Below are 24759 nucleotides of genomic sequence, written 5' to 3'. Positions count from 1 at the left end.
TGTAGTCCTGTGATTACTCCTGTTCAGCTGGTTCCCGTTAAGTGAGACTGTTCCTTGAAGTGTTAGCTATCAAATGTGTACAGCCTCTTTAATGAGCACTAACAGTCAATGTAATAGTCAATCAGACAAAAAGTGATCCTCTGCTCGGCCGTTCCAAGAGTGCAATTCAACCCCTTTATCAAGATGGCGTTTTTGCACTGAACGTGGGCTAACCCAGTGTTGCAGCTCATCACCCAATCTTGGGCACCTTGGAGACTCTTCAGCACCTAAAATAGCTGAAGAAAATCACCTCTCAAGAGAACAAGAGCAAAGAAATTATACTATACCTTTATAAAATACTGGTTAGGTCTCCGCTGGAGTACTGTGGCCAATTCTAGGCACTGCAGTTTAGGAAGGTTGTCAAGGCCCCAGAGAGGGTGCAAAACAGATTGACTGGAGTTGTATGAGAAATGAGGGACCTCAGTTATGTGGAGAACTGGAGTAGCTAGGGTTGTTCACCCTAGAGCAGAGAAGATTAAGAGGAGATTGATAAAGGGGTTCAAGATCATGAACAGTTTTCATGGAGTAAATAAGGAGAAACTGTTTCCAGTGACAGAAGGGTTGGTACCATGAGGACACAGATTTAAGGTGATTGCCAGAACCACCAGAGGAGACATGAGGACCTTTATTTCACTAAGTGCGTTGTTATAAAATACCCTGTAGAAAGTGTGTTGAAGCAGATTCAATGACAATATTCAAAAGGAAATTGGATAAATACTTGATAGGAAAAATTACAGGGTTATAAGGAACGAGCAGGGGAGTGGGACTGGTTGGATAGTTCTTTCAAAAAGCCCGCACAGGTGTGATGAGCTGAATAGCCTCTTTTGTACCATATAATTCTATGTATTTACAACAAGGTTTTTTAATTGTTATCTCATACTGTCCAGACCATGACAATGACAGGTAGAATCTTATTGCTTTTGAAGATTTTCTGAGTAAAACAGGTTCTGACCCCATTAGTGATGCCTGTCTGCCTGCCTACATGATCTCACAGGAGGTGGTCAATTAAGAGGTAACCTCCAAGAGTTGCCATCCAATTAAAGAAGGTGGGAAGATAGGCACCCAGCTAGCCCAACAGAAGGGCCTTCAGCAATGTCCTGTTGCCAGAATACCAGGAGAGGTCAGCACTGCTATGGCAGGCAGGAGATTGCGAAGACGCCTAAGATGGATACACCCTTGGAAGATGTGTGAAATTATTAAAATTCTGTGGCCACAGCTGCCAGGCCATCTTTGTGGAGGGGAACCCTCCCATGGCAGAAGTAGCTCCAGGGGTGGGGAGATCAATAAAGGCGGCCTTACTGGTCCCTGGGCCTGCTGCTGGGAGGTCACCTCCAGGGACCAGATTGGCCGCGCGTGGGGCTTGTCTGCCATCAGTAAGATCCCAGCAATGTCCCCAATCTGGCCCCAAGTGGCCAGTTAATTTCCACCAATTGCCTACTTGACATTGCCGGGCGGTAGCTGCTTTAAATCGCTCATCCGCCTCTGGCGAGATCGCCCGGAGATCGGAATTGTCAGCCGGCCGACCTGACTCCGAGCTTTCAGATTTCCTTCCTGGATCCACCTCCAGCCCAACATCTGTGGGTCTCATTAAATTCTTCCCAATGTATCTAGTGTTCCAAGTCTCTGTGACTATTCTGCTCCGCTCACTGAGTGCTTCAGATCCACAAGCCAAGAACATTGGCCTGAATCTTCTACTTTTCTGTGCCACAATGGAGATCTGCATTTCTGGCTGGGTCTTCCGATCTTGGCATGTTCACAAATGCTGGATTGTCAGGGGAAGACAAACCATGTCCCCTTTTTTACTGCACTAGCTGCCACATTCTGGTAAATGTTTAGTAACACACTGAAAATCTGGTTAAACGTCCCAATGTTTTTCAGTGAGTTAGCGAAAGAGTGTATGAGTGAATGGGTAAATGTGTGGGTGAGGTATGTGGGTAGAGTGGCAGCTGGGTGAGGTGGGTGAGTGGATAAATAGATTTGGGGTGGTCAGGATGGGTTATCAGGTCGGGAGCTAGTCAGGTCGGGTCAGGGGGAGTGTTGAGGGTGATGGGGGCTAGTTGGGTTGGCTGGTGGTGTTGGGAGGAGTTGGGTGGTGGGGGCTAGTCAGATCAGGTCTGGGGGGTGTTTGGGGATTAGTGGGGGTGTGTGAAGTTGGCTGGTGAGTGGCGTCAGGGGGTTGGAGGGAGTCGGGGTGGGGTGAGAGCTGTATACTTACGCAGAAGTTAGTATTGGCTTTTCAGTCTAACATTTCCTAGGTAACTATCTAGGTACATAAATCAGAACTGCCCAAAGGTCTCTGACTCTACTTCTTTCTTCGGAGGGTCTCGGGGAGTAGGGAAATTGACCATCCCAAGGACTGAGAGTGTCGGGACTTCGGAGGGGTCCTGAAGCGCATCTTGGGAGGTATATCCAATCTCCTCAGATATGAAGGCCTGAAGATCTGGGCCATTATTTTACAATTTCCAGTCTTACGATTAATTTACCATCTCCAACTTGTGCTGCCTCCTGTCTCACACAGCTTTTGTGCTGTCAGCAAATCTGTCAAGTTTACAGTTAATTTCGGGATTTAGGTCATTTCATGTAGATTAGAAGCAACAGGAATCTAATCATTGGTCCCTGCAGGACTTGACTCAACACCTCCCCCAAGTCTGACATAATGCTACACTCTATTTTGAGGTGTGCATTGTGACACTGAGGGGCAGGAATCAGTGGGAGCTTACACAGAATCAGTCCGTGGTCCTCCTGTTTTTACTTATCTACATTAAATGACCTGAATACTGAAACAAACTGCAAGCTTGATTGATTTGTTGACCATTGTTTCAAGATTCTGAACTGAACCAACAAAATTGAACCAGACAAATTATGCACCTGGTGTGAAGGACTAAGTGGTAAGTAGAGAAGTCAGAGAAATCTTAGCACCTTAGGGAGACTTGAGTTGCGAAATAAGTTATCTGGTAAAGCAAAGCATTGAAATGAGCAGTGCTATTGGATCCAAGTGACAATTAAATTGGTTCATGCAGAAAAAGGAAATTAAGGAATATGATAAGGTGGGGTTGATGGATATGATATGGACTAGGCATATAAATACTGTGGCTACAAGAGCAGGTCAGAGGCTAGGAATCATGCAACCAGTTACTCGCCTCCTGACTCCCCAAAGCCTGTCCACCATCTACAAGGCACAAGTCAGGAGTGTGATGGAATACTCCCCACTTGCCTGGATAAGTGCAGCTCCTATAACACTGAAGAAGCTGGGCACCATCCAGGACAAAGCAGTCTGCTTGATTGGCACCACATCCACAAACATTCACTCCCTCCCATCACTGATGCACAGTAGTAGCAGTGTGTACCATCTACAAGATGTACTGCAGGAATTCACCAAGGCTTCTTAAACAGCACCTTCCAAACCCACTACCACTTAGAAGGACAAGGGCAGCAGATAGATGGGAACACCACCACCTGGAAATTCCCCTCCAAGTCACTCACCATCCTGACTTGGAAATATATCACCGCTCCTTCACTGTCACTGGGTCAAAATCCTGGAACTCTGCACCCGCACTGTGGGTGTACCTACACCACATGGGCTGCAGCGGTTCAAGAAGGCAGCTCCCCACCACCTCATCATGGGCAACAAGGGATGGGCAATAAATGCTGGCCCAGCCAGCAAAGCCCACATCCTGTGAATGAATAAAAAAAAAAGTGGGGTTGATATGTATGCTGAGTAGGTTGGGTTGAGGGATCTGGTGAAAAGGTGATAAGTGGGGCTAAGGGGTAAGGTGGGGAGGCAGGGTTCAAGGATATGTCAATAAATTAGGGTTGAGGAATTTGGTGAGAAACATTACTCACCACCCCCCCCACACAGCGTGGCCCCCCTGCCCCCCTGCCCCCCACGCTCCCCCAGCGCGGCCCCCCTGCCCCCCACGCTCACCCAGCGCGGCCCCCCTGCCCCCCACGCTCACCCAGCGCGGCCCCCCTGCCCCCCAGCGCGGCCCCCCTGCCCCCCAGCGCGGCCCCCCTGCCCCCCACGCTCCCCCAGCACGGCCCCTCTGCCCCCCACGCTCCCCCAGCGCGGCCCCTCTCCAACTCAGTGACTCTCGCATGTATACGTGATTATTAAGGCAGCTGTGGAAGTGATTTTGTTCTATAATGTTCCTGATTTTATACATCTTTCCTTTCACAGTTCTCTGTTGTTGTTGTACATTTTAAATCATCCCTCGCACTCCAAAAGCCAGCAGCTGTCCTTCATCCTCTCTTCTGTCTTAACTGACAGCCATCTTGAAAATTGGTTTGTGTGGTTGAAGCCTTTAATCTGCAGAGGACTATAGGGGCCCAATTCCCAACCTCAGTACAGGATAAATGTGAACAACTCCAAACAAAAAAGTTGCTTGTTTAGTTAGTTTAAATATGAATTGAAATTTCTGACTAAACTCCTTCAGGAGTTAAATATTTGCTCCTGTTTCAACTTCCAAGAGGTGACCCAGATAAGACACACTAATGAGATTGAACAGGGCATGTGTTGGCAAGGAACTGGCCAAATACTTTAGTTTCTGAAAGGATGATTGCTTAACACTGATGGCAGTTTGCTCTCTCACCTCTCAGCCCTTTCACTGGATGTGAAGGACTAGGTGAACTAAAGAGTGAAAGGGTTGACAGGTTGCATTAGACATGGAGGATATGCCACTTTCTGATTTTTATTTCAGTGAGCTTCTGAGCACCCTTCCTGACACTCTTCATCAGAGTAATGAAATATCCACCTTTCCATGAGCTGCAGCAATCTCAGAATCTGTCATGATTTTTATTAACAATACCAAAACCTCTCAGAAACATTGTATAAAGATCTGCCATTCTGCAATTCCATGGCTGCAGCTGTGGGTTTTTGTTTCCTGTGCTGTTCTTGGGTGTTTACTCTGTGCTTGGTTCTGGCTAGCTGCAATGGCAGATTTTCCTTGCGACCAGTGTGAGACTTTCCATGCATCGTTGTCGTGTGGACAGGGTCTCTGGGCTGACTCTGAAGTACCCCTTCTCCCGGTGTCCAAGAACCCTCTCAACATCCTTGGTTGGGGAATGCTCTCACTGAACCTCTGGTTGTCTGCCAAAGAAACCTGTCCCGAGATGTGACAGGCTTCCAGGGAGACCTGGTCATAGGAAAGTATTGTGCATGAAAAGGCTGTTTAGCTCAATAAACCAAGGATGACACTTATTTTTCCCCCGATTCATTTGAGCACTGGAGGTATGTGAACAATCACAGGGACAATTGTCCATAATGTACTTGACGATCAATATGGAGGTAAAGGAAGAATTACCTAGGGACTCAGGGATTATTATTTGCTGAAATGTGTGCAGCTGAATAGTAAAATACTGGAACGCACAGGGCTAGAAAAGCTGGTTCAGCAGCCATCTCAAGTTTGCATAATATCATTACTTAATCCCTCATACCCCTTTTCCACACAAAAGGGTTCAGAAATCTAGAACTTCCAGCCCTGAAAGGATCTGGGTGAGGGTGTGGATGGTGGGGGAGGGTGGGGGGTGAGGTAGCCAACTGAAATCTTTGGAGATTGATAGGTAAAGCAGGTAAATGGAATTGAGATATAAATCAAGCATGATCTAAGCTGAATGGCAGAACAGACTCAAGGGGCTGAATAGTCTTCTCCAGTTCCTCAGTTAGTCAAAGACAGAGTCAAGTGAGGAACAGTCACTTGTATGTATCAATGGAAGTCTACCTCAGGAAGCAGTTCTCAACTTCAGATGAGGTGAGGGGAAAAATTTAGCATGGGGGACAAAAAAAAAGGCCCTCTTAATGGTTTGATCCAACTCCTGCTTACTTATTTTTGGAGTATTTCCCAATTTACAGCATCTAGCCTCAAGTTAATTGAGCTGTGAGAGAAAAGTGCAATGATTTCCACCTCTGCAGGAAGGTACCATCAACCAGTACAGCGACTGTAAATCAGCGCCGACTGATCGATGCAGTGAACTATAAATAGCATCTATTTGGCTGAAGGCTGTGTGATTGGATAATTGAGTTTTGATGCCCAGAACACAGAAGTATAGCAATAAGATTGAAAGGATTTTCCAGAGAGCCCAGGGGCCTTGTGCGGGGGTGGGGAAACCTCCTACACAAACCGACACAAGCTCAGCATCAAACAGTCTCATTAATGGGACTCCTTTCAAAAAAAAGACCTTCATCATCAGGGACCCGGTTAATACAGGTGGCCTGAACAGCAGGCACCCTGCTTATAGAGACAGCTTCATAATCAAGCACCCTATTATAAGAAAAGTAAAAGTAAAATACTGTGGATGCTGGACATGCGAAATAAAAATAAAAAGTGCTGGAAAAACTGAGTTCCGCGGAAGAGTCATATTCGACGCAAAATGTTAACCCTGTATCTCTCTCCACAGATGCTGCCAGACCTGCTGAAATTTTCCAGCACTTTCTGGTTTTACTCAATTTATTAGGGGAATCTCACTGTCAAGGACCCCCATTCATTGAGCAAGTCTCACCTACACAGATTTCATTTACAGAGGGAACCGAACCTTCTTGAATTCCAGACAGAGTGTCATCCTCAGGGATTTTGTTCATTCAGGGAATCCCACCATCAGGGATGCTGTTAATTGAGGGAATCTTGCAATCAAACATTCCCTTGGCAGGGGTTAAATACAATCTGTTGCTCCCTTTACACTGTCCCATCAAACACTCCCAGGGTGGGTGCAGCACGGGTCAGAATCAGGGTAAAGCTCGTAATTCAGTGCTCCAAAAATGTGACACAAGTCCAATCTCACAAGAAAGTTCCCTGTGATTCTATATGAGACAGGTGGGAATTTCTTCGCGAGGTATTGTTATAATGTCATCAAGGTTTGCACTGAATTTCAGGTGGCAGTCGAGTCAGAGTAGCTCTAAGGGAATTCCCAGCTATTGTTCCACTTAACAACCCTCTGAATTAGCTGCAATTTCATGAAACTGAATTCTGATTGGATTGAAAATCAGATAACGTGAGATCCTTACAGCCAGCAGGTAAATTAAACATTCATTCCTTAGTTCTGATGAAGATCATATGGACCCGAAATGTTAGCTGTATTCCTCTCCGCAGATGCTGTCAGACCTGAGTTTTTCCAGCTATTTTTGTTTTTGTTTCAGATTTCCAGCATCTGCAGTATTTTGCTTTTATTTATCCCAACAGTCTTGGCTGGAGTCATCGTGAGCTATCCATGGTCTAACCTACTATTCTACCCAGTTCCTTTTAGGGGAAACGGTTAGAGAGAAGGAAGAGGTTCCTGATCAACCTAGCTCAGCTAAATGACAAGCCCATTGCTCGCCAAATAGCAACATTTAGCATGGACCAAGGGAGAGGAGAGGCTTAATGTAAACTGGTTTTCTATTGAAAACCCTGACGGGTTTGAACCAGTGCTTGGGCTGGGGAAGCTTCCCTGTGATGGGTTGATTTTACATCCTCAACAAATGTCATAAGATTATTGATGGAAGCCAACAGAATCAAAGTAGGTGCATTGGTTATGACAGACAGTTCGCACACCAAGGGAAAAAGGGGAGATACCAACTTGCTCACAAAACTGGGTCTTTGTACCACTGTACTCAAATACGAGATGTCTGTTTCTGATCTATCATTAGGCATAGCAAACAATTTATCACTTGACTATGTCAGGGACGAGTGTTTAGCATCTGTAAAATCTGCGGCAAGACAATGGGAATCTTGTTGCTTGTAATCTGAACTCCAGTACTTAAGCGTTTGAGTCTTTGTGATAGTGGAGTGAATCTTATAAGCTTTAGCTATTGAATTTACCATTCGAGGTAGAGGTCTATCTCTTATGGGGGTGAGTGAAGAATGGGATTCATCAGGATGTCACTTAGCAGTAGCATCAGTTGGTGTTCATTACAATCAATGGATTGATATGCCCATGCTATGATGAGCTGAAGTACAAGATTTTTAGGAACTATGCTGCAGCACACTGACTCCAATGGTCAATAACAGCTCCTCAGCCTGGGAGGTGCACTGCACCCTTTCCCCTAAAAATGGATTATCATCTTTCCCCCACACCCTCTAATCAAGTCCAACAAACAAAAGTTTTAAAAAATCACAGCGTTATAAGTAGTGAGGCTGATTGCTGATATTTGAGAGAAGTATTCTAAGGATAAGACAGAGGTTTTCATCCTTGAAAAGAGACATTCCGGGGGGCCTTTGTAGAAATGTGCCAGACACTTACTGGTATAGAAGAACTAAACTTGGAACAAAACTGTCAGATATTCCAAGGTATCACCATAATAGGAGAAAGGGACAGCGTCATGGCAGGCAGGCTTAGGGCAGAAGTATTTTGGGTGTTAGCCTTGGCTTAGTGGTAGCACATTCATCTGAGAGTCAGAAGGTCACGGATGAAGCCCTGATCAAGAATCTGAGATGGTAACCCAGGCTGATGCACGAGAGCAGATCTGAAGGAGTGCTGCACTGACTTTTGGCTGAGATGTTAAAATGAGGTCCCATCTGCTCTCTTGAGTGGATGCAAAAGGTCCCACAGAACAATTTGAACAAAAGCAAGGGAGTTCACTCCAGTCCTGGCCAACAGTTATCCTTTAACCAACATCACTGAAGCATTATTTATTGCATTGCTGTTTGCAGAACCTTGCTGCAAGCAAATTGGTTGCTGCATTTCCTACATTACAATAGTGACCATATTTCAAAAGCTGTAAAGAGCTTTTGATTCGAGATTGTGAAAGTTGCCATATAAATTGGTATTCAGGATAGATGGGACCAAGTGGGCTAAAAAGCCTTCAACATCCAGACTGATAGTTGTGAAAGTGCGAATGTGGGAACTTCTTTAGCCAAAGAGAAATTTTGGAGAATAAGTTTCAGGGAAGCTTACTGAAGCAGATATTTTAAATGAGTCAGGGAACAATAGAAAATGTTCTTGGAGAAAAGGATTGAGGAATATGGTAATAAGGTGGGGTAATGGTAATAATATGGTAAGATGGGCTTAAGGGATGTGGTAAGAAGGTGGGTAAGTGGGGATGAGGAAATGGTAAATAGGTGAGGTTGAGAGACACCACTCTCTGGGTAATCCTGCAGAATTCTGAATTCTTTATTGGTGACTATCCTTTTATGAACCCTAGTTTTGGACTACCCATAAGTAGAAACATCTTCCCTACATCTACCCTATCAAACCCCTTTATAATTTTAATAGTCTCTGGGTCACCTCCCCAGTCTTCTCTTTTCTATCCTTCGAAATATAACCTCTCAGTTCTGATAACATCCTCGTACATCTTCTTCGCAACCTCCTTTGGTGTCTCCTAACTGTTTTTATTATATGGGGACCAGATCTGTGCAGAGTACTGCAAGTGTGGTCTAAATCAAAATTCTACACAAGTTTTAACAATAACCTCTCCCCTCTAAATCCTGTCCTTCTTGAAAAGAGCCCCAGTGCTTTATTTTCACTTTTTGTGGCTTTGTTAACCTGCAACATTACTTTTAATGATTTGTGAATCTTGACCCCAAGATCTCTTTGCTCCTCTATCCTGTTTGGACTTGTATTTTCCAAGGAGAAATGGGCTTCCTTATTCCTCCTATCAAAATGCACCACCTCACACATCTTTATTGGAATTCATTTTCCAATTACACACTCACTTTGAAAGTTTATTAGCATCTTCCTGAATTTGATGGTAGGTGGGGTCAAAAATTATGGTGAGAAGGTAAAGTTGGGGAATACAGTGAGAAGATTGGTCGGTACAGCTGAGCAATAAGCTGAGAAGGTGGGTAGATGGGATTAAGGCATATGTGGAGAAGGTGAGTAGGTGGGGTTGAGAAGGTGGGTAGATGCATATATAATAGGACCAACTGTCGCAACATTACTATACATGGAACAGGTCAGTCAGATCCAGCATTTACTGTGTATATAGTAGAACTGACTATCCCAACACCAACTGTATATCCCAGCATTCACTGTGACATCCTAGCACTGACTAAGTATAATAGGACTGATGGTCCCAGCACTAAGGCTTTGAGGAGTTGAGAAAACAAATGGTGGGCAGGACCCAGATGTAGAAGTCCCACTCCCATTTGCAACAGATTCAATTTTTTGCCTCAGTGTTGAATTTAAACTGACCTCATTTTGGCCATTGCAGGGGCCTTAACCCATAATGTGGAATTCATAAATTTATGGAGTAGACGTAAACACTCTTGAAGGGAAGACAAGGTCTGTTTAACTGTCATGATTTGAAGTTATTTGAATCTTCAGTCCTTTAAAAATAAAAATAAAACAGGCTGCAGGTATCAGTGAGAGTTAAAAAAAAGTCCTCGCATTTTCTAAACTGTTTTTTGACATTCCCTAAGGGCTCTTTATGAATACTTGGCTGATTTCAAAGGTTACAATTACTTTGGGTGGGGGCGGGGGGGGGTGGGGTGGGGATTCTGAGTTCACAGTTTGATTGACAGTTTAAAGAGCCTATTAGAGGATTAGCTGTCTTTGATGTGGGTCTGAATAGAAGTTTGTTTTTATTTGTTTTAAGTAGTGAGTTTTTTTTAAAAAGCACTGACTGGACTTTCATGAATGGGGCTTTTTTTTTAAAAAAAAATCCAATCTGTATAGTGAAATCTATATTATATTTTTAGAATTGTATTTTATTTAATCTCCGCATTACTCCTGAGTTCTGCCCATTGACCAGAAATTGAACTGGACTAGCCATATAAATACTATGGCTAAATGAGGTCAGAGGCTAGGAATCCTGTGGTGAATAACTCACCTCCTGACTCCCCAAAGCCCGTCTGTCATCTACAAGGCACAAGTCAGGAGTGTGATGGAATACTCCCCACTTGTCTGGATGATTGCAGCTCCCACAACACTCAAGAAGCTTGACACCACCCAGGACAAAGCAGCCTGCTTGATTGGCACCACATCCACAAACATTCACTCCCTCCAACACCGAAGCACAGTAGCAACAGTGTGTACCATCTACAAGATTCACTGCAGGAATTCACCCAGGCTCCTTAGACAGTACCTTCCAAACCCACGGCCACTACTCTCTAGAAGGACAAGGGCAGCAGATAGATGGGAACACCACCACCTGGAAGTTCCCTTCCAAGTCACTCCCCGTTCTGCTTTGGAAATATATTGCCATTCCTTCACTGTCGCTGGGTCAAAATCCTGGAACTCCCTTCCCAACAGCATTGTAGGTGTTCCTACACCACATGGACTGCAGCGGTTCAAGAAGGCTGCTCACCACCACCTTCTCATGGGCAACTAGGGATGGGCAATAAATGCTGGCCCAGCCAGCAAAGCCCACATCCCGTGAATGAATTAAAAAAAAGGGTGGATACAAGGCAAGTGGGTGTGGGGGAATGGCTGGGAACATGGGTTGGCATGACGGTATAATGGACCATGGGGATTGGTAGTGTTAATCTGTTGAGCAGGCATCTGGGAAAGCAAGCAGCTGGAGCCAGTCTCTCTTCAACACAGATTTACTCTGAAAATCCAGTGTAACCTAAGTGCGGACTACTTTTCCCTTCTCTACTGTTTCTCTCCTGCACAGGTGGAAATTGGTTATTCTCCCTAACCTTTCCCCAATTAGTATCAGCTACTCTTAATGATAACTAGAGCATGCACTCTATTGTCACAGCACTTGCAACACTAACAGCTGGGAGAGGGCATGAGTTGGCATGGGGCCTTAAAGCACCGTAGGGGAGGTGGGCAGGGATGAGACGATGTGAGGGGTGAAGGCTAGAGAGCATAAAATCTTATAACACAACTGGGACGAGGTCACAGAGATCTGAGGTGGGCCTTCTAACCAGCTCGCTTTGGCACTCAGCTGCTCCTGTGGCCCTCTGATCTGCTTCTGGGGATGACTGCCTGTCCCAAAATTTACTGTAACCATAACAGAGAGATAAAAAGGAGAAGGAAAGAGACAGAGACAAAAGAATAGTGAGCGAAGCTGAGAGGAAGTAGAGTAAGGAATACAGATGTAGCCTATTAATTCAACATGTTTGCAGGTAAGAACAAACGATTACTTCCAGTTGCCAGGTTGAATAGCACAGATTCATGGCCACAAGTTTAGCAATCAGATTTTGTCTCAAACTTGTTTTTGTCAATGATATTAATAGACCTGGCAGCACTGATGAAGCCAGGGATAGAACCAGTCAAGCCTTCTGATCATGTTTGCTGTCCAGTGTCCCCACCGGGAGCTGTGCAAATGTGGAATGTGAACCAGGATTTGGGTCAGCTGTGAGGTCTTCCACAGTCGAATATCCCAAAGCACAGCCTCTGACATGAAGCACTACAGCAGTAGTTGCACCGAATCCTACTCCAGCAACATGTAGTGGTTTCACATGAAACAGGAATTGGAGGAGGGGAGAACGGATTGTCAGCCTTGCAACCTCTCATTTCCTTACTTCTCAGGGCCACTAACCATACATAAAGCCGTAAATTCGATGTCACCACAAACACAAGTGCTGAGGGCCTCAAGCAGTTAATCTTCTTGTACAATCTGTCTCAACCCGTCCTCTGACAGTAGAGCTACCTCACAGGTACAAGCTGCTATCGTAAGTGTGCCAAGTTCCCCTTGCTCCCTCCAATGCACTCCCTCCCCAGGCTGTCAGAAAATTAGCCAGACAGCTGGTGGCCCCTAGGACAAACAGCTCGAGCCTTGGCCCACTCTGAAGACTTATTGGGAAGAGAATGCCATGACACGCCGACCACACGGGGAGGGAGCTGATGAAGGAATGAGGCTAACACACAGGTCACTTGGTTGAATAACTTTAAATCTATACTGAGTAACGATTATCAATGATTTGTTGGGCAAGTGAGCTAATCTTTAAAGGCCTTGATCAAAGAACATTTTAGCTACAGAAGTTTAAGCTAAAATGTGTACCTTTTCCATTTAAAGTTGTCGAAGAACTGCAAAGCAATTTGGATAGTTACGTAACTGGCCAGAAAATCGAGTTTAATTATTCCCCACAACACCCCACCCCCTCGAGTACAGCAGCAGCTTACCTGAGCCTGGCTTTAGTCTGCCTCCTGAGAATAGGAGTGTTAGCATCACTCTCCTCCTGGACGCACTGCAACGAGGGTGATCGGCTGTGCGAGCTCCGTGAGCTTGCCGTGCTCTGCTGGCCTCCCTCGGCGCCCTCCTGCATGTGCGCCAGTAACTGCGGCGGCAGGCTCCTGAGGGATGGGACAGGCGAGTGGGAGGTGCGACTTGGGAGGTTGTTGATATTGTTGTCACTGGTAGATCGCAGCAGTGTGCGTGGGGATGAGAGGGCAGTTCCTCCAGTTCGTCGCCTGTTGGTATAGCTTGGGGTCTCTCTGAAAGGCACTGAAATTTAAAGGCAGGTTAGTGTTCACTCTCTCCAAAACGTGCAAAAATGGCACCTGCTTCACGTTGCCTAACCATCACTCCTACTCCCTGCCACCAACATCAAACCTGCCTGAGGGGGCTGAGGCACAACTCCACAGTTTCCTTGCCTAAATGGCCATTTTTTCGTCTGTGAGCCTACAACAGTTAGCATTACAAGTTATTTTGCCAAGGTGGGGATCACACAGAAGCCTGAACTTATCCTCATTTATACCCACATGTGTATGGCTTGCAGTGGGGTCTCAGGGGTAAGGCCCAGTGCTACTCAGGCAGTGCATCAGGTAAACTTGGCTCCACCTCTTACCCGAGTCCTTCTTTGTGCATCACCTCCATTCCATTCATACCTGGTCTAAATGTACCCTCATCTCTTTCTAATAAACACCCCATTAGAAAATTAGAATGCATGGAATAAAGAAAAACCGTTTAGCCCATCCCTCAATACCTAATACACTTGCTACCTAGTGTCGACTCTACCCACTGTTTTAATCTCTTCTGACGTTTCAGGTACCCCCTACCCTATCATGCATTATACCCACCCATTTAATCTCCTCCCAGAGCCCATGTTTGCTCTACCCTATCACGGACTCTAGCTATCTGTTTAAATTTTTCCACAGCCCATGTACACTCCAGCCTGTTTGTGCATTCTATCCCACATTTAATCTCCTCCCACAGCCCATGTACACTCCAGCCTGTTTGTGCATTCTATCCCACATTTAATCTCCTCCCACAGCCCATGTACGCTCTACCCTACCCATGAACTCTATCCGCCCATTTCATATATGGAGAGAAAGTTCATCCAGCCTTTCAAACCCATTATTCAACTCTACCCTCAGGTTCTCCAGATAATAGCCATCCTCAGTCACGTGTACCATTGTATCTGATGGAACACTTGATTATCTCAGTTTGACCTGCCTCTGTAACCTCCAAGTCCATTCCATCCAGCAGATTCCAGGAAAGTGCACTGTGAGTAGCAGATACAGCATTCCAAGTTGAAAGCAGTACAGACAAATCACTTTCATCTGGAAGGAGCGTTTCGGGCTCTGACAGTAGGAAATGAGAAGGGAGACATCTGCACTTGGGCAAACGAAATGCAGTTTCAGTGATCGCTTTGCTGAACACCCCCCACAAGTATGTCCCTGAGTTCTAACTGCTTGCCACTTTAATTCTCCATTCCATTCCCATTCTGACTTCTCTGTTCTTGGCCTCCTACACTATTTCAATGAGGCTCAGTGGCAGTGTGTGGAACAACATTTCATCTTTTGATCAGACACTTTACAGCCTTCAGACTCAACATCAAGTTCAACAGCTTCAGAGCAGATCCACTGCTCTCACTTCCTCAGACAGCAGATGCATGTATTGATCTTGCTGCTGTCATTTACAGCTCCTCTAGACATGTCTTATTTGTCCCACCACCACCTGCTTTTGCCTTCCATCACCTTATTTTGTCATTTCAGCCATTCCTGCCTTCCACCCTATCATAGACCTTCCTTTTTGTACTTCTGTCCCATCTCCCTCCTTTCCCTGCCTCTGCATTTGCCTATAAACTGTTAAGTCTCTAACTTTTTCCAATTTTATGAGCACCCAACCACATATCTGAATTATCACCAGCACCTTTCACTTCCAGTTCTCTAACATTGTCTTCCTCAGCTCAGCTGCTATGGAAAGTCTCATCCTTGCCTTTGTTAACTCTAGACTTAACTATTCCAAATCTTTCCTTGCTAGCCTCCCATCTTCCACCCTACATAAATTAGAGATCATCCAAAACTCTGCTGCCTGTATCCTATCTCACACCAATTCCCCTTCACCCATTACACCTGTTTGCTAATCCACATAGCTCCTCATCCAGCAAAGCCTCAATTTAAGAATTCTCGACTCTGATGAAAGGTCACAGACTTAAGATGTTAATTCTGTTTCTTTGGCTACAGATGCTGCCAGACCTGCTGAGTATTTCCAGAATTTTCTGCTTTTAATAGGCTTGAAGGTTCTCATCCTCATTTTCAAATCCCTCAGTGGCCATGCCCCTCCCTATCTCTGTAACTTCCTCCAACCTTACAATCCTCTGAGATCTCTGCGCTGCTCCAATTCTGGCCTCTTGTGCATCCCTGATTTTAATTGGTCCACCACTGGTCATCCCAAGTTCTGGAATTTCCTTCCGAAACATCTCTACCTCTCCTTTCTCTTTCTTTGAAATAATGCTTTAAAACCTTCCTTTTTGACCAATCCTTTGCTCTTCTGTCCTAATACTTACAAGGCTCAGTTCAAATTTTGTTTAATAATCCTGTGAAGCGCACTGGACATCCTACCAAGGTCATCGACCTGAAATTTTAACTCCGTTTCTCTCCCCACACATACTGCCTGATCTGCATCTTGTGATTGTAATATCACACAAGGGCAGTATATCTCTGCAACTGTTCTTTTAATTATTCACTCATTCCTGGGAGTGTGGGTGTTGCTGTCAATAATATCAATTGTTGCTTATTCTAATTGCCCTTGACAAGGGGTAATGGTAAGTCACCTTCTTGAACCACTGCAGTCCATGTGGTGAAGGTACTACTGCAGTGCTGTTAATTTGGAAGTTCCAGGATTTTGACTCAGTGATGATGGAGGAAGGAACAGTGATATAGTTCCAAGTCAGGAGGGTGGGTAACAGGGAGAGAAAACCTGGAGTTAGAACCATACAAAAGTCATGGTGCAGAAAGACGCCATTCAGCCTATTGTGGCTGCGCCAGCCAAAAAGAGAAAAAGAAACAAGGCACTCATTTCAATCTCACATTCCAGAACTTGGTCCATAGCCTTGCAGATTACAGCGCTTCAGATGTAGATCCAGGTGCCTTTTAAATGAGTTGAACATTTCAACCTCAACCACCAGCTTAGGCAGTGAATTCCAGATACCCACCACCCACTGGATGAAAAGCTTTTCCTCATGTTCTCTCTAATCCTTCGACCAATCACCTTAAATCTTTGCCTCCTGGTAATTGGCTCCTCAGCTAGGGGAAACAAGTCTTGTTTGTCCTGCTTTCTATCCTTAATGTCACCATTAGCACATTCCTTAGATAATATCACCACCAGCAACACTCCTTTGTCCTTTCGTCTATGACATCTTTAGCAATCTCTTCTTTGCCTCCACCTATCACTGGCCCTCTATCCAGCTCTACCTGTCCCACCCCCCTCAACCAGCTTATATTTCACCACATTTCTTTATTTCTTTAGTTCTGATGAAGAGTCGAAACGTTAACTGTGTTCCTCTCTGCAGATGCTGTCAGACCTGCTGAGTTTCTCCAGCTATTATTGTTTTGAAACAAGTCTTTCCTGTCTACCCTATCTAGGCCCCTCATAATTTTGTACACCTCGATTAGGTCGCCCCTTATCCTCCTGTGCTCTAAGGAAACAACCCTAGACCATCCAATCTCTCCTCATTGCTGCAATTTTCAAGTCCTGGCAACATTCCTGTAAATCTCCTCTGGATCTATTTTTCTTTTATGTGGTCAAGGTTATGGGCTTGGGAGGTGCTATTGGAGAAACCTTGGTGAGTTGCTGCAGTGCTTGTAGATGGTACATATGGCAGCCACAATCTTCTCTAATGCCAGTGGCGGAGGTGCCAATCAAGCCGACTGCCACGTCCTGGATGGTTTTGAGGTTCCCGAGTGTTGGTGAAGCTTTGTTCATCCAGGGAATTGGAGAGAGTCTTGATTTGTGTCTTGTAGATGGTAAAATCGCTTTGGGGAGTCAGGTGGTGGGTTATTTGCTAAGATTACCCAGCCCTGACCTACAAATGTAGCTACTATATTTATGTGGCTAGTCCAGTTCAATTTGTGGTCAACAGTGACACCCAGGATTTTGATGGTAGGACATTCAATGACGTTAATGCTGTTATATGACAAGGGGAGGTAGATAGACTCTCTCTTGTTGGAGATGGTTATTGCCTAGCTTTTGAGGTACAAATGTTACTTTGCCACTTAACACCCCAAGCCTGCATGTTGTCCAGGTTTTGCTGCATGCGGGCTTAGACGGCTTTATCACCTGAGGAGTTTCAAGTCATTCTGAACACTGTGCAATCATCAGTGAACACTTCCACCTCTGAATTTATAATGAAGGGAAGATCACTGATAATTAAACTGAAGATGGTTGGGCCCAGGACACAGCCTTGAGGAATTCCTACAGTGATATCCTGGGCCTGAGATGAATAGCCCCCAACAACCACAACCATCTTCTCTTGTACTAAGTATGCCTCCCACTGGTCAAGAGTTTTCCCCTGGCTTCCACTGACCTTCACTTTTACCAGGGCTTTTGGTGCGACCTTGATGCCAAGGGTAGCCATTCTCAACTCACCTTTGGATTCAGTTCTTCTGTCCATGTTTAGACCAAAGCTGTAATGAAGTTTGCTGTTGAGTAGACCTGGCAAAATGCAAACTGTGCACCAGTGAACAGGTTATTGGTGAATAAGTGCTGTCAAAGACACTTCCCATCACTTTGTCAATGATTGAGAGTATGCTGACGGGATATTAAGTGGTCAGATTTGCCACGTAGCTGCTGTAATGTAACAGTGTGGCTTGAGGCATGGTGAGTTTTGGAGCACAAGTCTTCAGCAGTGTTGTTGGGCTGCATACCCTTGATTGTATCCAGTGTGCCTAGCCATTTCTTGATATGTCTTTGAGTGAATCAAATTGGCTGGCTTGAGATGGAAGGAACCTCAGGAGGAGGCCGAGATGTGTAATCCACTCAGCAATTCTGGTTGAAAACAGTTCCAAATGCTTCAGCCGTGACTTTTGGACTCATGTGCCAGGCTCTGACATCAATGATGATTGTGGAGTATCTTCCTCCTGTTAGCTGTTTAGTTGCCCACCACTGGTCATAATTGGAAAACTTCATAGTTTTGATCTGATTTGGTTGATGTTGGATCACTTGGCTCTGTCTGTAGCATGCTGCGTCTACTGTGTAGCATGCATGGAGCCCTGTGTTGTAGCTTCAGCAAACTGGCACTTCATTTTCACACACGTCTTTTACTGCTTCTGGCATGGTCTTCCACATTCCTTATAGAACCAGGTTTGCCCCCTGGCTTGTTAGCAGTGGTAGGATCAGGGCTTCGCAGGCCATGAGGTTACAGGTTGTGACGGAATACAATCCTGCTGCTGCAGATGACCCATAAGCCCTCAAGAATGCTCAGTTTTGAACTACCAAATCTATTTTTAATCTAATGTATTTAGCATGGTGGCAGTGCCAGTTAACACAATGGAGAGTATCCTTAGTGTAAAGACAGGACTTCATCTTTAGAAGGTCTGTGTGGTTGGCACTCCTACCAATTTTGCCTTTGACGGATAATAATATAAAGAATATAAGAACTGGAAGCAGGAGTAGGCAATTCAGCCCCTCGAGCCTGCCCCACCATTCAATACAATCATGGCTGATCTCATTTCGGCCTCAACTCCAATTTCCTGCCCTCTCCCTATAGCCTTTCAAGCCGTTACTGACCCTTTGAGAAAAGTAATTCCTCCTCATCGCTGATTTAAATCTACCACTCCTTAGCCTAAAACTATGGCCTCTCATTCTAGAATGCCTCACAAGGGGAAACATCCACTCCACGTTTACTTTGTCTATCCCCTTTAGCATCTTATATACCTCAATTAGATCTCCTCTCATCCTTCTAAACTCTTGAGTATAGCCCCAAAACTGCTCAATCTCATCTCATAAGACAAGCCCCGCATCTCTGGAATCAATCTAGTGAACCTCCTCTGAGCCGCCTCCAATGCAACTACATCCTTCCTCAAGATGCATCTGCCTCAGGCAGATTGGTGAGGACAAGGCTGAATAGGTATTTCCCTCATGTTGATTCTCTCACTAAGCCCAGTTTGGCAGCTACGTCCATAAGCCATAAGACATAGGAGCAGAAATTAGGCCATTTGACCCATCGAGTGTGCTCCACCATTCAATCATGGCTGTTAATTTTCTCAACCCCATTCTCCCACCTTCTCCCCGTAACCTTTGATCCCCTTACCAATCAGGAACCTATTTATCTCAGTCTTAAATACACTCAATGACCTGGCCTCCACAGCCTTCTGTGGCAACGAATCCCATAGATTCACCACTCTCTGGCTAAAGAAGTTTCTCCTCATCTCTGTTCTAAAAGGTCTTCCCTTTACTGTGAGGCTGTGCCCTCGGGTCCTAGTCTCTCCTACTAATGGAAACATCTTCCCCATGTCCACTGTATCCAGGCCTTTCAGTATTCTGTAAGTTTCAATCAGATCCCCCCTCATCCTTCTAAACTCCATCGAGTATAGACCCAGAGTCCTCAAATGTTCCTCATATGTTAAGCCTTTAATGTTTCAGGACTCTTCCAGCTTGGTCAGTTGTGGTGGTACCGAGCCATTCTGGACATTGAAGATCCACATCCAGAGTACATTCTGTGCCTTCACTATCCTAAGTGCTTCATCCAAGTAGTGTTCAACATGGAGCAGTAACGCTTCATCAGCTGACAGAGGGCAGTAAGTGGCAATCGGCAGGACATTTTCTTGCTCATGTCTGACTTGATTCCATGACACCTCATGGGCTCCATAGTAAATGCTGAGGACTCCCAGACCTTTCCAACCTTCTGCCAGTGTGCCACCACCTCCAGTGGGTCTGGCCTGTTGGGGTAACAAGACATACCCAGGGATTGTTTACAGTGTATCACACAAGGGCATTATGGGCCACAAAACTCAGCTCTGTAGTGCCATTGATTTTGGCAATACAGGAGTACAGAGGTGATAAAAATGGTGTGGAGTCCACTCCTGACAACCTCCAGTGCGACCGGCACTGATTGCCATCTTAGGAAAGTGCAGGCAAGCCTTGCATGTGCCAACAGCATGCAGAGTGGACAGATCGTGATGTCAATCCATGCCTAATGCTGATCTGACAGCTGACCTGCCGTTTTATACCTCGTTGGTCTAAGTTAACACCTTCTCTCAAACTTGCATGTAGGATGGAAACTAGGCCCACTCCCACCCTCCCACAGGAGCGCTATTTGAAGATATCAGCATGGGCTTTTCAATAAAGATGCTTTTGACTTTCTTTTGCTGCTGCAGAGTTGGTGAAATTCCTGTGCACTGTGTTGTTGGAGGAGATCATACATGTTGTGTGTGTTAAGGAGTGGTGCAAGAAACTGAATGGATTCTGAAGGCCTCTAAGCTGAAAGCTTGCTAGTCTTGGGGGCCTGTCATTCTAGAGCTGCAGCATGACAGAGAGAGATGGAGCACAGGCAGCAGAAAGGGGAAGTGGCATGCAAAGGGCTCCCAATTAAAAGCCATACCCACCCCGAGTCTTCAGAGACTAATCCACCAAACCCCACCTCAGCCAGCAGCAGTATCTGAGACACCGATATTTCACCAAGGAGGTGGTCACTGAACTATGCCTGTGACCGTCACAGTCACCATAACCCTCAATTTCTACACCTCAGGATCCTTCCAGGTTGCAGCTGGCGACATCACCAACATCTCTGTGTTTTCTGAGCATCGCTGCATCAGGGGGGGTGCCACTGAGACCTTGTAAACAAAGAGCGAGGATTTCATTGTCTGCTTGCTAAACAGAGAGAAGCAGGAGACAGACAGACATGTGGCTTTGCCAGGGTCATGGGTTTCCCAATGGCGCAGGGAGCCATTGGTGTGTGACCACACGCAGACTGGTGAATGCTCGCTCTCCTGCTAGCAGCCATGATACTTATATCCTGTGCCAGTCAGCCCTTGCTGCCATCTTCAAGCTGCCACATGGAACCAGAGAATGGCTGCTCAACACCAAGGCACGTAGCTCATGGCTTCCCTCCACCAACCGACCAAACGTGGACAATGCTCTTATAATGCGAAACATGCCGTCACCAGGAATGTCATGGGGCAAACCATCAGCATTCTGAAATCAAAGGTTCCACTGCCTGGATGGCTCAGGAGGAGCCCTCCAAATGCACCAGGGAGTGTGTCCAAATTTGTGGTGGCCTGCCGCATCTTCCATAACCTGGCACTCATGAGGGAACAGCTCATGAGATACCTGCTCCCAATCTTGTCTAAGTGTGAGGCTGGATGTCCGCCTCGCCACCTCCCCCCCCCCTCTGTGGAAATATGACCTCCCTGCTCCTGTCCACAATCCTGCAATAAGCTACCAATACTGGATCAGAGAACCTGGGAGCCCTCTCTTTCGCCTGCTACTCTTTCCTTGTTGTTAGAGGCATTTTCAGAAACAGTTTCAACACTTGCTGCAGCCAGGATGCACCTGTCCTTTAAGAGATGCAGGGTAGCTCTAGCTCCTGTTTGTCTTGTGTTACAAAAATCTAGTTCATAATTCATATGTTTTAGAATATAACTTGTGGTTTTAGGAATTAAAGTGTAGCTTGGAAATCTTTTAAATGTTGATAAGTGGAAACATCTGATTGAGAAGCTGATATGCAACCCTGAACTAAGTGCAATTCAAATAGGTATGGGCTAATTACAGTTCAAAGTGTTAATTTAATTAGCTCAGACTGAGATGGGAAAGGACTTGTACAATGGATGACCCATTTGTGGATCTCTTGGTGAAGCTAATGTGTCCATCATTATCTCAATTAAAGCTGAAAGTAACTTTGTAAACATGGGGGTTTATTTGTGGACCCAGTGGAAAAGACAATTTCATCCATTAGAAATATAGATTATTCAAATGGGTTACAAAATCAAAGTTGTGTTGAAGGTAAAATAATTCATTTATATTTCTGTTTGAGAACATCCCAAAACATGCCACGTTGTTGTAGAAATGAGGCTTCCCAGCTTAAACAAACAGGTCTTAAACAAAAGCTGCAGGCTGGTTAGCCAAAAAGCTAACGGAAGGATCCCCACAAAAATATTATATCTCGAGGAATAGCAGAAATACTAAGAAAAATCAAAGTTAATTCCAGAGGGCTGTGGCTTAGTCCCTAAAGAAGTGAATAAATCTTCAAGATTCTTGTAATATATAAGGGAATTCTTGGGGTGAGTAAAAGATAGAACTGGGTTCATAGTATCAGTACTTAGAAACTATAATGTTAAATTAAAAGTGCTTGCTTTGCATAATTATTTTCATATATTAAAGTTTGGTTTTGTATAAAAATGTGAAATCTTGTGGCATACTTGTGTCATTTAATTACTGGGTTTTCAGATTTCTCTTTAAATGTTAATTGTCTTGAACAGGATCGTAACACTTGCACAAACCTGAGCCCTGGGATAAGCGTACAGCTGGTCAGCAATGTATTTAGTGCTGGACTGCACGTCTCAATCATTGAAATGAGCAGACAGCACAAATTTTTTATGCTGCCTTGAATCACCTTGATTGGGCATGGGATAATCACACATTGCAATCCCCATGCTCGCAAACAGGCTACATCCAGTTTTATCATTGTATCTCTGTAATTAAATGTGTATCCCCACGATGGCAGTATGGACTGTACTGGGGTCCCCATGAATCCCTGGTGAATAAGTTGACGGTGAAATCGCCCCCCCGCTCTGTTGGCTTGCCCTGCAGCGATCTAGAGCTTGGTGGGGCATTAATTGATTTAAGGCAGGACCTCCGCCCCCATTTGGGTAGGAAGTCCTGCCTGAGAGAGTTGCTGACCAATCAAATGGCCAGCAGCTCTCTGGTCCCAGCAGTGCCACTGAAGTTGTGGACAGCAGTTCACAACGTCGAGGATCTGGAGCTGGAGATAAAGCTATGTGATGAGGGCTGGGGGTGGGGCCAACAGGGTGGGAAGGGAGTGGGGGAAATGATCTGGGGGTGGTGAACCCTGGTATAACCCTGTTGAGGTCAGGAGCCTCTGGATAATTGGTGGGCACGGTGCCCAGGCTATTTCACAGGCCCCGCTTGCAAACATGCAGCTGGCAGGGCTGTAAAATCCAGCCCTATGTCTTTGTAATGTCGGAGGTGCTGTCCTTCAGATAAGATGTTAAACCAGGTTTGTCACCTCAGGGCGATGCTAAAGATTACACAGCACTATTGGAATAAGCACAGGGAATTTTCCAGGCATCCTGGGTCCAACATTTCTCCATTAACCAACACTTGTCAAAAAGCATCATATCTGATTATTCAAACCAGAGCTGTTTGTTCAAAATTGCTGAGTGCAAAATGACTGCTATGTTTACCCACAAAACTGCTGCTCAAAGCGCTACACTGTGTAAAACATTCTGACATGGTACATAAGCACATGTGTATATTATTTATAGAAATAGAGTGGAGAGTTTTTCACTTGTTTTCGCAAGTTTTGAGCTCAGATTCTTGTGCAACCTGAGTGCAATTCGCTGAACTGATGCAAAAGATTGGGGAATTCAGAACACAGGAGAGTTATATCCATAACCACTTTTGTGGTTTACGCTGGTTCAGAGTTTATTTCACCTGAATCAGGCCATACCCCCCAAAATGCCAGCCCCGCCAAGCTCCAGACTGAAAAAGCAAGGTTCTGATGATCGTGTTGGTTCACAAAGTTTTTTTTTTCAAATTTCACTTGTTTTCACGCGGGCTTTAAGCATGCTTTAAAAGCTCTCTCGTACCAGGAAACGTTTAATTTGTTAAAAAGCTGATTAGAGAACACAAATGAAATTATTAAATGGTTCAGTACAGTTATTTTTAAATCATTCCAGTGACTGTAACTCAGGTTACTAACAGCTAGTGGACTGGACCCCCCCCCCTTAATAAAAATACTTATTATTGATGATAAACCCATTGTCAGCTGTATTGATAAAACTGCACCAGGTTTTTAAATACAAGGAGGAATTATTCTGCCTGATTGTTCTGGTTCATGGAAGATTTGATGGTTGTGATTGTGTGAAAATGAATTTTAGTGCAAACTTGGAAGTGCAACCTATCCGGTTAAATTTCAAGATCATTTTGGGTGCAATTTCCTGATTGTGCCCAAAGCACAAACTTAACCCCTACAAACTTATACAATGTGGAAGAGAATAATAGCCAACACCTCCTGTCACCAGAAGGTGGCATTATGCAGCTCATTGAGGACCTCTAGTGGAGGCATTGGAAGCCAGCCCTCAACTGCAACAGAGCTACAGGCAGAATACTGATCATTGTAGGACAGTAAAGCAAGATCGGAAAGTGCCTTGCTGGCACAAAATTATTGCAACTTCTTGGTTAGCTCAGTTGGCTGGATGACTGTTTGTGATGCAGAGTGACACCAACAGCATGGGTTCAATTCCTGTACTAGCTGAGTGTGTACTCCCGCACCCTTTTCAACCTCACCTCTCGCCTGAGGTGTGGTGACCCTCAGGTTAAACTCACCACCAGCCATGTCTCTCTAATGAGAGAGCAGCCTACGGACCTCCAAGATTATGGCAGCTTTCACTTTTCACTGAAACGCCTGCTTCTCATGAACTTAGATCACAGAGGTTTATGGTAAATGTCAGCCTCTT

At 45.1% G+C, this 24759-nt stretch overlaps 1 protein-coding gene across 1 annotated transcript in view; it reads right to left on the bottom strand.

Annotated features, from left to right (window-relative positions):
* Positions 1 to 24759, bottom strand: part of shank3a (SH3 and multiple ankyrin repeat domains 3a) — a 773648-nt gene that overhangs the window by 439115 nt on the left and 309774 nt on the right. Inside the window, exon 10 of the mRNA XM_041203533.1 lies at positions 13170 to 13342. Coding sequence (XP_041059467.1) covers positions 13170 to 13342 — 173 coding nt within the window. The remainder of the gene's footprint in view (positions 1 to 13169; positions 13343 to 24759) is intronic.

Source organism: Carcharodon carcharias, chromosome 13, assembly GCF_017639515.1.
Source record: "Carcharodon carcharias isolate sCarCar2 chromosome 13, sCarCar2.pri, whole genome shotgun sequence".
In the NCBI taxonomy this organism is placed as follows: Eukaryota; Metazoa; Chordata; class Chondrichthyes; order Lamniformes; family Lamnidae; genus Carcharodon; species Carcharodon carcharias.
This window is presented reverse-complemented; position numbering and strand designations above follow the sequence as displayed.